The sequence below is a fragment of the Ylistrum balloti genome, unplaced genomic scaffold (assembly GCF_031769215.1).
Source record: "Ylistrum balloti isolate Yb309-2 unplaced genomic scaffold, AGI_CSIRO_Ybal_v1 Utg370520, whole genome shotgun sequence".
In the NCBI taxonomy this organism is placed as follows: domain Eukaryota; kingdom Metazoa; phylum Mollusca; class Bivalvia; order Pectinida; family Pectinidae; genus Ylistrum; species Ylistrum balloti.
Window position 1 is genome coordinate 948,368 of NW_026782333.1, and position 13,017 is coordinate 961,384.

The 13,017-nt window shown below is 40.7% G+C and overlaps 1 protein-coding gene and 1 non-coding gene across 2 annotated transcripts; one reads left to right on the top strand and one right to left on the bottom strand.

Annotated features, from left to right (window-relative positions):
- Positions 1-1,541: 1,541 nt before the first annotated feature.
- On the bottom strand, positions 1,542-2,177 carry LOC132555863 (putative uncharacterized protein DDB_G0286901). The gene has a single exon (XM_060220222.1). The coding sequence runs from the start codon at positions 2,175-2,177 to the stop codon at positions 1,542-1,544; it is 636 nt and encodes a 211-aa protein (XP_060076205.1).
- A 5,640-nt stretch (positions 2,178-7,817) lies between these two features.
- Trnad-guc (transfer RNA aspartic acid (anticodon GUC)) lies at positions 7,818-7,889 on the top strand. The gene has a single exon. It is a non-coding gene; the product is annotated as a tRNA-Asp (tRNA).
- Positions 7,890-13,017: the final 5,128 nt, after the last annotated feature.

Genomic DNA, 13,017 nt, shown 5'->3' on the forward strand with positions numbered 1-13,017 from the left:
TCATCACATATGTACTATCAGCGGTCGAGAACATCTGGTAGGTTTTCTGTGAATATACGGATTTCTTACAGATGTTTGTAACGGCATATGTTTAGCATCGGTAACATTTCCTCGTCAGTTTAACTACGGACGAAAGTCCCAACATGTTCTGAAAAGTTTCCAGAAACTTTGTAACGCTTCGTGTCTACTGAAAGGACAAGATAAAAAACTGAAAATAACAGAAGCCTTTAATTTGCTTGATTTATTTTCTTTCTTTGTACTTTACTCGTCCTAATTCAATTTAATTTCTTCTTTCATTACAATTAGATGGAAGATATCTATCGTCGGTATAATGACACAGGAATAGTGCGGAATGAAACGATAAATGAAAAAAATAAAGATGGTGTTATAATGGGGAGAATTGTGATAGGCCTGTGATATATTCTTTGAAATACATACCAAAGCATTACGAAGCCGATTAATCTCCAATTATCACTTTCAATCATAAGCTATATTGTTTGGGTTCGACTTTCAAACAGACTAATTTGTCTGTGGAAGGTCACAATAGCAGACATAAAACCTCTTCATAAATGAAATAAGTAAATAAAATTTACCATCTCTCAAAGTTTATAGTTTGTCATCATATTATTATTTAATAAATAAAATATCTTTTAATCATTATTAACTACACAGTAGTTGGAAAAAAACAACAGTATTGTCAAATTTGATATTAGATATTTTCAACAAGGTACAAAAAATACCATTTACTATTTGAGAAGTGGTATTTTTTTATGATTTGTTAGCTTAAATCTGGCGTAAACACAAATGCATGTATTCTGCCAAAATTCTGAAAAAGAAATGTATGTCTGTTATTTCAAACAGTTCACCTTTGTCACCATTTTTAATGTTTAAGTTGATTGTTTTTACATTTATATGAAAAAATATTATAGATTTAAAAATTAATGCAATACTCCGTCAAGCTAACCAGCCATTGAGATGAAATCAAAACATTCAAACGATGGGTACCGGACGTAAGTACATTACGACATAAATGGTTATCATATTTCTGAAGGGATCATATTCGGGAAATTACATCATATTTGATATTTGGTATGTTAATGTGGACCGAGTCAGCATGCATGACCTACTTTCTTTCGGCACTAAATGATCGCGATCATTGGGACGTGAGAATTTTTAACAGTCTTGATGACACAGGGACCTGATAATTTGTTAGTCTCAGTGAACTTTGATCTACCCTGGTGTGTATAACAAGCACCTGAAAACTAGTTACAGTCTACGTGAATGTGGACTTATCCTGGTCTGTATCACAGGAGTCTATGTGAAATTTGGGATTATCCTTACTTTTATTAGGCTAAGTGAATTTATTCAGTCCTGACTGCGTCACAGGGACCTGACAGATTGTTATTTTACCTTTCCTGATCTCTGTCACAGGGACCTGACAGATTGTTATTTTACCTTTCCTGGTCTCTGTCACAGGGACCTGACAGATTGTTATTTTACCTTTCCTGGTCTCTGTCACAGGGACCTGACAGATTGTTATTTTACCTTTCCTGGTCTCTGTCACAGGGACCTGACAGATTGTTATTTGACATTCCCTGGTCTCTGTCACAGGGACCTGACAGATTGTTATTGGACATTCCTTGGTCTATGTCACAGAGACCTGACAGTTCGTTATTGGACCTTTTCATGTCTATGTCACAGAGACCTGACAGTTCGTTATTGGACCTTTTCAGGTCTATGTCACAGGGACCTGACAGATTGTTATTGGACCTTTTCAGGTCTGTGTCACAGGGACCTGACAGATTGTTATTGGACATTCCTTGGTCTATGTCACAGGGACCTGACAGATTGTTATTGGACCTTTTCAGGTCTGTGTCACAGGGACCTGACAGATTGTTATTGGACATTCCCTGGTCTCTGTCACAGGGACCTGACAGATTGTTATTGGACATTCCTTGGTCTATGTCACAGAGACCTGACAGTTCGTTATTGGACCTTTTCATGTCTATGTCACAGAGACCTGACAGTTCGTTATTGGACCTTTTCAGGTCTATGTCACAGGGACCTGACAGATTGTTATTGGACCTTTTCAGGTCTGTGTCACAGGGACCTGACAGTTCATTATTGGACCTTTTCTGGTCACTGTCACAGGGACCTGCCAGACTGTTATTTGACATTCCCTGGTCGGTCTAGATTTCTGTATAGACACTGCAGGATCCAATCACTATTTGGTAAAGGGACACATTTGTTTCAGTTTTTACCAGATGTTGCTTTACATTCTTATATATCTTGCAGCCCAATATTGATCTACGTTCTTTACTCTGTAGAAAACTTTCAGATTTTTGTGATCGTCAGTCACATACGACAGATTCACAGACATTTTACAATTCACAAACAATATTCTGTCATATTTGATTGGCTTCTTTTGTTTCATACTATTTAAAATAAATCAAATTTCAATAATTTTGCGTACTCGGGGTTTTAAATCTACAATCAGTGACAATTTTTCTCACAAAAGAAATCTAATAGTACTTGTCTTCATGAAAATGTTTATTTTTTCCACATATTTCAGTACCAGTGAGTGGCTTCACACCGGTGTAAAAAGTCTGTTTTTCTCTTGGTACATGTAGGTGATAAGTATCCTGTGTATAAGTTTACAGTCGATAACGTATGAAGAAGAAATCCCCATTAATACGTTAGGATTGCTAGAATCTCCCCAGATACTACACTCATCTGACTTTGTAAATACTGTCGAAAACTACAATAATGGCAAGCTTCATCAAAACGTCTATTATGTTTTTATCTAAACAGACCCATATCGCTCCAATATTCGGCAAATTAGCGGATTTTAGCCATGTAGACATCCGTTCAGCATCAAATGTCATAATATGTGAATTATTTATTTCTCAGTGTTGGAGACAAGTATTTTCCTTAACAGTTGTGGGATCGCACAACGATATACAATAAGTTTTTTTGGGTGTGTAATTTTGAGCACGGATATAGTACGGACTACTAGGTGTGTAACCTCTATGTACGCTACAACAGATACCTATATGACCATGACTGCACGGGTCTCCGTGTCTAAGCCTGATAAAATCATTCATCCATGACTGAGACCATTCTACCTGTCCGCTCACGTACACACGACTTGACTAGCAATAAGGGGACATAACCCATGGTATCCTGTAGACGTTAAAGTAGTTGCAAATGAACCAAATAGCTTCAACATCTCACCATATTTCAGTTTTTTCGTGAAAATATTGCTACGTAATTTGTTATTTTAACATTAATACCTCTCGGCAGGTTGTTTTTAAAGTTGCATTGGAATTTGAGTGAAACCGTGTACTATATATGCAAATGACGTTTACCCACAAAGCAGACTTTATGGGCCCAATATAGTAAATGCGCAAAAGAGTGGATGGAGGGAGTTCGTCTACTCCCAAAAGGAAACGTTCAACCGTCAATGTAGTTAGACAGTTTCGCCTTTCAGGGGTTGAAACTTTGAAGTCTGAGAGGCGACCAAGGACGATCCTCAGGTGATCGAAAGACACTGGACATTTCTTCCTTCTGTTAAAAATATCAGTGTAAATTCTATTAGCATAAATAATAACAGACAAAACAGGGTTCAATGTCCTTTTTTGAAAGAAATATTAACATTTCAAACTCTACTGTTAATAAGTCTACAATCAATGCCGTAACGCTAGCACAGTGGTAAGATCCCTGCTCTCAGCTGCAAAGTTCTTTGATCGAGTGCTCCTATCGGGTTTGTTTTAAGGGAGATCACATGGTATTCTGTTTCGAAAGGAAACATTTAATTATGAAACAATTAAATCGTTGGTTGGTTGAGTTGTGAAATGAAGTTTCCATATTAGTCTAATAATTCTTACAACGTCCCCAATCTTTGAAACGTCTCGGGCGTATGTAGGATACGAAATTGTAAATATAGAAAAATTGTGAGGTAAGGGATTATCCTTAAATTTACTATCTGATATATGATTGCAGCATATTAATATATTATTTATGTGTAAGTTGCTATCTAATCAGTTGTAACTGTTTGTAATAATGCGGGAGAGGGCTTTACATAATTTCAATAACTTGTGCCCAATCCTCCATTAAATATGGTTAATGGGCAATGTTAAACTGTTGACATACGATATCAAACGTGAAATCATTAAATATCCTCTATATGTTTCAAGGTGACTAGAAATCACCGCTCTGATTGGTTAAAAGAACGGAAATTATACATGTATCATTACTGGGATAACATCATTGATAATAATACCATATCATTTTGAATATGATATGAAGGTTTTAATTTGAATGATAAATTCCTATGTTTCCCTGGGGAAAATGTAATAGAATCCAATAATCATGATTCAAGTTATTTCTACATGGCTAACGTAAAAACTATTAATTATTCTGTGTTTAATAACGCTTTATACAACGCCTTACAAAAAGGGAACAAACATTGTACTTAAGGTCACAAAAGCTTATTCTATAGGTCAGGAAATAAAATCGGACAGTATAGCAAAAATATTAAGAATAAGTGTGACGTTTAAATTACTACACGGTCACCTTCATCTTATATAACACAACCAGTTGAAGATTTGAGTGTGATGTTCCAATGACTATACGGTCACCTTTATCTTATATAATACAACCAGTAGAATATCTGAGTGTGATGTTTCAATGACTACACGGTCACCTTTATCTTATATAACACAACCAGTAGAATATCTGAGTGTAATGTTTCAATGACCACACGGTCACCTTTATCTTATATAACACAACCAGTAGAATATCTGAGTGTAATGTTTCAATGACCACACGGTCACCTTTATCTTATATAACACAACCAGTAGAATATCTGAGTGTAATGTTTCAATGACCACACGGTCACCTTTATCTTATATAACACAACATACGACGACTTTCGAATCGTGTCACACACTATACTAGGGGAGGTAAACATACCACACACTATACTAGGGGAGGTAAACATACCACACACTATACTAGGGGATGTAAACATACCACACACTATACTAGGGAGGTAAACATACCACACACTACTAGGGAGGTAAACATACCACACACTATACTAGGGGAGGTAAACATACCACACACTATACTAGGGAGGTAAACATACCACACACTATACTAGGGAGGTAAACATACCACACACTATACTAGGGGAGGTAAACATACCACACACTATACTAGGGGAGGTAAACATACCACACACTATACTAGGGAGGTAAACATACCACACACTATACAAGAGAGGTAAACATACCACACACTATACTAGGGAGGTAAACATACCACACACTATACTAGGGAGGTAAACATACCACACACTATACTAGGGGATGTAAACATACCACACACTATACTAGGGAGGTAAACATACCACACACTATACTAGGGGATGTAAACATACCACACACTGTACTAGGGAGGTAAACATACCACACACTATACTAGGGAGGTAAACATACCACACACTATACTAGGGGAGGTAAACATACCACACACTATACTAGGGAGGTAAACATTCCACAAAATATACTAGGGAGGTAAACATACCACAAAATATACTAGGTGTGGTAAAGATATGGTTTATGTAACAAAATGAAACTTGACGAAAGGCATTGTTGTTGTCAGTCGTTTCAGAGATTGAAATAATTATATAAAGTGTTGTAAACTTCACCCCTGCCCATGGAGAAATGTACCATTCTAGGGTCATGAAATTTACATTTTTTTGTAAAGCACGACCCTTCCATCGATGAAGAGCATTTGATTCTACACAAGGTGTTGATAGGAAGATTTTTGAAGCAGTTTGACCCTTTGGCCCCGGCCATCATCTCCTGAGGGTCAACCAAGACCATTGTGTGCATGCTATCAAGCCACCAGCCTATAATAAGAATTTTTGCCAAGTTTGAAGTATTCCAATGAAAAAACAAATTAAGCTCAAATTTTGATTTTTTTCCATAAAAACTACGGTAAACTTTAACCCCTTCCCGGGGGAAAACTGTAGATCCTTGGAGTCATGAAATTCACATTTTTGAGAGAGTAATTTAAGACAATTCCATACATAAAGAATATTTGATTCTGCCATATTTTGGTGTTGAGAAGGAGATTTTTGAAATTTTAGCCAATTTGAACATGTTTGACCCCTCCTGTCAGGCCTTGGGGGTCGGCCAGGATCAATATGTGAAAACCGTCAGGTATTTTTCCACAAATTATAATTCTAACAAAGTTTGAAATATTTCCAATAGAAATAAACAAATGCTTCAATGTAAACTATTGTAAGCATATTCCCTCCGTGAAGGAAATGTGAGACCCTGGGTCTTGAAATCCAGAATTTTGGTAAAAAATGCTATGGCATATGGTAATAGGTCAACATTAAACATAAACATCATTTTGGGGCACGGCAGCAGAGACGGATCTTCGTAAAAATGGCGCGGTTTCTCTTAGTTTCTTTATGGAGTGGAAGTTTTCGAGCAAAACTGTTTTTGTCTGTAAAGCTTTGTCACTGAATGTGAAGTTTACATAACAATAATTACCATACATTATACCAATAATTTAAATGCTTAGATATAAATCTTCTTATCAAGATAACGGTTTAACTGGTTTTTAGAAGAGGTTGCGAAGGTTTAGGGTATGGATAGAATATGAAACCTAACTCAATGTCTAGATTCTAATTATATAGCTTTGCAAAGACACCTTCTCAGACGATAATTTCATGTACCTTCCAGTGGACGATGAAGTTAGCCGAGTTGTACTTGACTCGATTTCTTTAAAAGGCTCTCAATAAAAACCCTGAACAAAATTATTGTTAATTGAGGACAGGATACTCGGATTTTGAAAATATCGGTACAAGTTTCGTCTAGCTAATTCAGTAATTGGACAAAGCGGGGATATAAACTGGACAAAGGAAAGTGAGAAATTATCTGAAATAGTGACCTATCTCATTGTCCAAGAAGTGTTATGTGAGTCACTGAAGCGTGCTATACCACACGTGCATGCTGTTAGAATGACCCATAGAATTTAATCTCCTAAACGTGTGTAGATGACCCCACGAGATCAATTCAGCAGTGACGGCTAATTAAATTCCGTTGTGCTTAAATCCCGGAGGCGAGGAAAAGAGACACGTGTTATAGTATTATATTACAAAAGCACGGATGAATGAGTTAGTCACGGAACACTTTGCAACTTGTATTCAACTTTAAGTAAATGACAGTTCATCCAAGCATTTTTGACGTTTATTTATCAGGATCTTTCTTCACCACGTATCTCAAATAACATAAACACACAAATGACACATTTACTTGATGTGGAGAAAGTGGATCACTTCGTGAACGGTGGAGTGGCCTAAGGGACGTAACTCTTACTGGTGACCGTGATAAATGATTTACTCAATACATAGGTTCGAAGGTGTCTTTCAATGCATATGGATTTTCTAATTAATTAACTTATTTGGCACTGCATGTGTCATTCTGTAGTATTACTAAGGAAAGCAGCAGCATTGACACACCACCCTGATGACACGTGCCATCACATCCTCTCGCACGTGCACAAACCAAATGTTAGCAGCCAAGTTTAAATGCCGTACTCCTCGTAGGTACCCATTACTCCCCTTCATTAATTATATTGTTTTAATTTATGGCGTGGGGAAGTCGCGTTAGATTTCATATCAAACAGACCTGACATATTTGAGTAAAATCAGTGAATTACATCGGACCATGCTGCGATGGGAACAGTTTCTCTCATACTGCCTTCATGTATTATAACTGAAAACGCTATAGTATCAATCCTCGGTAGTATAGTGGTAAGTATCCCCGCCTGTCACGCGGGAGACCGGGGTTCAATTCCCCGCCGGAGAAGATTGTTTTTTTTTTTTTCATATTTTAAAATTTTGTATTTTCTAATGTGCCTTATTTGAAAAATGTTTCTTAGAAAAATTTACTGACTTCAAACATTTCTATTCGGACAGAAAAACAAGCTGAGATGTTTTGTTTTTCATTATACATATAAGTCTACCGACATATGCTCAGCCGGCTATAAGTGACAGGTCTCCCCACTACTTTTTAAAATAGAGGTACCCCGCTGCATTTCATGAAGTATTAAATTAGAACAAGAAATGAAATTAAATTTAAGTTTATAAAAAGGGGATGTGACATATATATGTATATATAAGGAGAAGTAACCTGCGATGGTCATTAGTCACAGTCAATAGAGGAGAAAAGTGACCACATATAGTCGCAGTTTATGGAGAGGGGAGGTGGCTTGGAGTTTTCAAAGTATATAGAGAGGAGGGGTGACCTGGGGTAGTCACAGTATATAGAGAGTAGGGGATGATCCGGGGTAGTCACAGTATATAAAGAGGGAGGGGTGACCTGGAGTAGTCACAGTATATAGAGAGGGAAGGGTGACCTGAAGTAGTCACAGTATATATAGAGAGAGGGGTGACCTTGAGTAGTCACAGTATATAGAGAGGAGGGGTGACCTGGAGTAGTCACAGTAAATAGAGAAGAGTGGTGACCTGGAGTAGTCACAGTATATAGAGAGGGAGGGGTGACCAGGAGTAGTCACAGTATATAGAGAGGAGGGGATGATCCGGGGTAGTCACAGTATATAAAGAGGGAGGGGTGACCTGGAGTAGTCACAGTATATAGAGAGGAAAGGGTGACCTGGAGTAGTCACAGCATATAGAGAGGAGGGGATGACCCGGGGTAGTCACCGTATATAGAGAGGGAGGGGTGACCTTGAGTAGTCACAGTAAATAGATAGGAGGGGATGACCTGGAGTAATCACAGTAAATAGAGAGGGAGGGGGTGACCTGGAGTAGTCACAGTAAATAGAGAGGGAAGGGTTGACCTGGAGTAGTCACAGTAAATAGAGAAGGAGGGGGTGACCCGGAGTAGTCACAGTAAATAGAGAGGAGGGGTGGCATGTAGTCACAGTAAATAGAGAGGAGGGGTGGCCTGGAGCAGTCACAGTATATAGAGAGGGAGGGGTGACCTGGATTAATCACAGTATATAGAGAGGAGGGGTGACCCGGAGTAGTCACATAGAGAGGAGGGGTGACCTGGAGTAGTCACAGTAAATAGAGAGGAGGGGTGACCTGGAGTAGTCACAGTAGAGAGGATAGAGAGAGAGGGGGTGACCTGGAGTAGTCACAGTATATAGAGAGGAGTGGAGTAGTCAGTATATAGAGTAAATAGAGGAGGGTGAGGTCACAGTATATGACCTGGAGTAGTCACAGTATATAGAGAGGGAGGGGTAACCTGGAGTAGTCACAGTATATAGAGAGGAGGGGATGATCCGGGGTAGTCACAGTATATAGAGAGGGAGGGGTGACCTGGAGTAGTCACAGTAAATAGAGAGAGAGGTAGTCACAGTAAATAGAGAGATGAGGGGTGACCTGGAGTAGTCACAGTATATATATAGAGAGTATAAGAGAGAGAGAGGGGTGACCTGGAGTAGTGACAGTATTTAAAGAGGAGGGGATGACCTGGAGTAGTCACAGTAAATAGAGAGGGAGAGGGTGACCTGGAGTAGTCACAGTAAATAGAGAGGAGGGGATGACCTGGGGTAGTCACAGTATATAGAGAGGAGGGGATGACCCGGGGTAGTGACAGTATATAGAGAGGGAGGGGTAACCTGGAGTAGTCACAGTAAATAGAGAGGAGGGGATGACCTGGAGTAGTCAGAGTAGATAGAGAGGAGAGGTGACCTGAGGTTGTCACAGTATATAGAGAGGAGGGTGACCTGGAGTAGTCACAGTATATAGAGAGTGAGAGATGACCTGGAGTAGTCACAGTAAATAGAGAGTAGGGGTGGCCTGGAGCAGTCACAGTATATAGAGAGGGAGGGGTGACCTGGATTAATCACAGTATATAGCGAGGAGGGGTGACCTGGAATAGTCACAGTAAATAGAGAGGGAGGGGGTGACCTGGAGTAGTCAAAGTTTATAGAGAGGAGAGGTGACCTGAAGTAGTCACAGTAAATAGAGAGGGAGGGGTTGACCAGGAGTAGTCACAGTATAAAGATAGGAGAGGTGACCTGGAGTAGTCACAGTAAGTAGAGAGGAGGGGTGACCTGGGGTAGTCAAAGTACATAGAGAGGAGAGGTGGCCTGGAGTAGTCAGTACATAGAGAGGAGAGGTGACCTTGGGTAGTCATAGTACATAGAGAGAAGAGGTGACCTGAAGTAGTCACAGTAAATAGAGAGGGAGGGGGTGACCAGGAGTAGTCACAGTATAAAGGGAGGAGAGGTGACCTGGAGTAGTCACAGTAAGTAGAGAGGAGGGGTGACCTGGGGTAGTCACAGTACATAGAGAGGAGGGGTGACCTGGGGTAGTCACAGCATATAAAGAGGGAGGGGTGACCTGGAGTAGTCACAGTATATAGAGAGGAGGGGATGATCCGGGGTAGTCACAGTATATAGAGAGGGAGGGGTGACCTGGAGTAGTCACAGTATATAGAGAGGGAGGGGTAACCTGGAGTAGTCACAGTATATAGAGAGGAGGGGATGACCCGTCGTAGTCACAGTATAAAGAGAGAGAGAGGGGTGACCTGGAGTAGTGACAGTATTTAAAGAGGAGGGGATGACCTGGAGTAGTCACAGTAAATAGAGAGGGAGAGGGTGACCTGGAGTAGTCACAGTAAATAGAGAGGAGGGTGACCTGGAGTAGTCACAGTAAATAGAGAGTAGGGGTGACCTGGAGTAGTCACAGTATATAGAGAGGAGGGGATGACCCGGGGTAGTCACAGTATATAGAGAGGGAGGGTTGACCTAGAGTAGTCACAGTAAATAGAGAGTAGGGGTGACCTGGAGTAGTCACAGTATATAGAGAGGAGGGATGACCTGGAATAGTCACACTATATAGAGAGGAGAGGTGACCTGGAGTAGTCACAGTAAATAGAGAGGAGGGGATGACCTGGGGTAGTCACAGTATATAGAGAGGAGGGGATGACCCGGGGTATTCACAGTATATAGAGAGGTAGGGTAACCTGGAGTAGTCACAGTAAATAGAGAGGAGGGGATGACCTGGAGTAGTCAGAGTAGATAGAGAGGAGAGGTGACCTGGGGTTGTCACAGTATATAGAGAGGAGAGGTGACCCGGGGTAGTCACAGTATATAGAGAGGAGGGGTGATCTAACGAAGTCACAGTATATAGAGGGGAAAGGTGACCTGGAGTAGTCACAGTATATAGAGAGGAGAGGTGACCTGGGGTAGTCACAGTATATAGAGAGGAAGGGTGACCTGAGGTATCCACAGTAAATAGAGAGGAGGGGATGACCTGGGGTAGTCACAGTAAATAGAGAGGGAGGGGGTGACCTGGAGTAGTCACAGTAGTCACAGTATATAGAGAGAGGGGTGACCTGGAGTAGTGACCTGGGGTAGTCACAGTATATAGAGAGGAGGGGTGACCTGAGGTATCCACAGTAAATAGAGAGGAGGGGATGACCTGGGGTAGTCACAGTAAATAGAGAGGGAGGGGGTGACCTGGGGTAGTCACAGTATATAGAGAGGGAGGGGTGACCTGGAGTAGTCACAGTATATAGAGAGGGAGGGGTAACCTGGAGTAGTCACAGTATTTAAAGAGGAGGGGATGACCTGGAGTAGTCACAGTAAATAGAGAGGGAGAGGGTGACCTGGAGTAGTCAAAGTAAATAGAGAGGGAGAGGGTGACCTGGAGTAGTCACAGTAAATAGAGAGGAGGGTGACCTGGAGTAGTCACAGTATATAGAGAGTGAGAGATGACCTGGAGTAGTCACAGTAAATAGAGAGTAGGGGTGACCTGGAGTAGTCACAGTATATAGAGAGGAGGGGATGACCCGGGGTAGTCACAGTATATAGAGAGGGAGGGTTGACCTAGAGTAGTCACAGTAAATAGAGAGTAGGGGTGACCTGGAGCAGTCACAGTATATAGAGAGGAGGGGTGACCTGGAATAGTCACACTATATAGAGAGGAGAGGTGACCTGGAGTAGTCACAGTAAATAGAGAGGAGGGGATGACCTGGGGTAGTCACAGTATATAGAGAGGAGGGGATGACCCGGGGTATTCACAGTATATAGAGAGGGAGGGGTAACCTGGAGTAGTCACAGTAAATAGAGAGGAGGGGATGACCTGGAGTAGTCAGAGTAGATAGAGAGGACAGGTGACCTGAGGTTGTCACAGTATATAGAGAGGAGAGGTGACCCGGGGTAGTCACAGTACATAGAGAGGAGGGGTGATCTAACGAAGTCACAGTATATAGAGGGGAAAGGTGACCTGGAGTAGTCACAGTATATAGAGAGGAGAGGTGACCTGGGGTAGTCACAGTATATAGAGAGGAGGGGTGACCTGAGGTATCCACAGTAAATAGAGAGGAGGGGTGACCTGGAGTAGTCACAGTAAATAGAGAAGGAGGGGGTGACCTGGGGTAGTCACAGTATATAGAGAGGAGGGGTGACCTGAAGTAGTCACAGTAAATAGAGAGGGAGGGGGTAACCCTGGGTAGTCACAGTATATGGAGAGGAGAAGTGACCTGGGGTAGTCACAGTATAAAGTAAGGGGGTGGCCTTTGGTAGTCACAGCATATAGAGAAGGGAGATAACCTGAAATTTATAAAAGGAGTAATTGTTTGAGCTATTCGAAAGATGGGAGTTGTGATCCGAGGTCTTCAATCACAGTACAAAGAAGTAACAAGTGACCCGTTCTACAGTGAAATTATAAAGAAAGTCGAGGTAACTGAGATATTTCAATAAAAAACAACCCGCCCTTTTGTCAAAGAGGGTGACTTTAAAGTAAAATGGCATGGCTGCCAGATCCTAAGTTTTTGTAAAGAAATACTTAGCTTAATTGTTACAAAAGCTTATCTCTACCTAGTTTGAAATATATCCAAGAGTTCAAAATGATAAAACTCTAGTTTTTTGTATGATTTTGATATTCAGAAGTAAACCGAGATACGGAAGAAACAATTTAAAGAGGTGAAAGGTGAGCCCAAGTACTGTAGTTACAAA

What these genes read in the sequence shown, in the direction of transcription:
- LOC132555863 (XM_060220222.1), bottom strand. Translation starts at nt 2,177, where the DNA reads ATGTCAAATAACAGTCTGGCAGGTCCCTGTGACAGTGACCAGAAAAGG.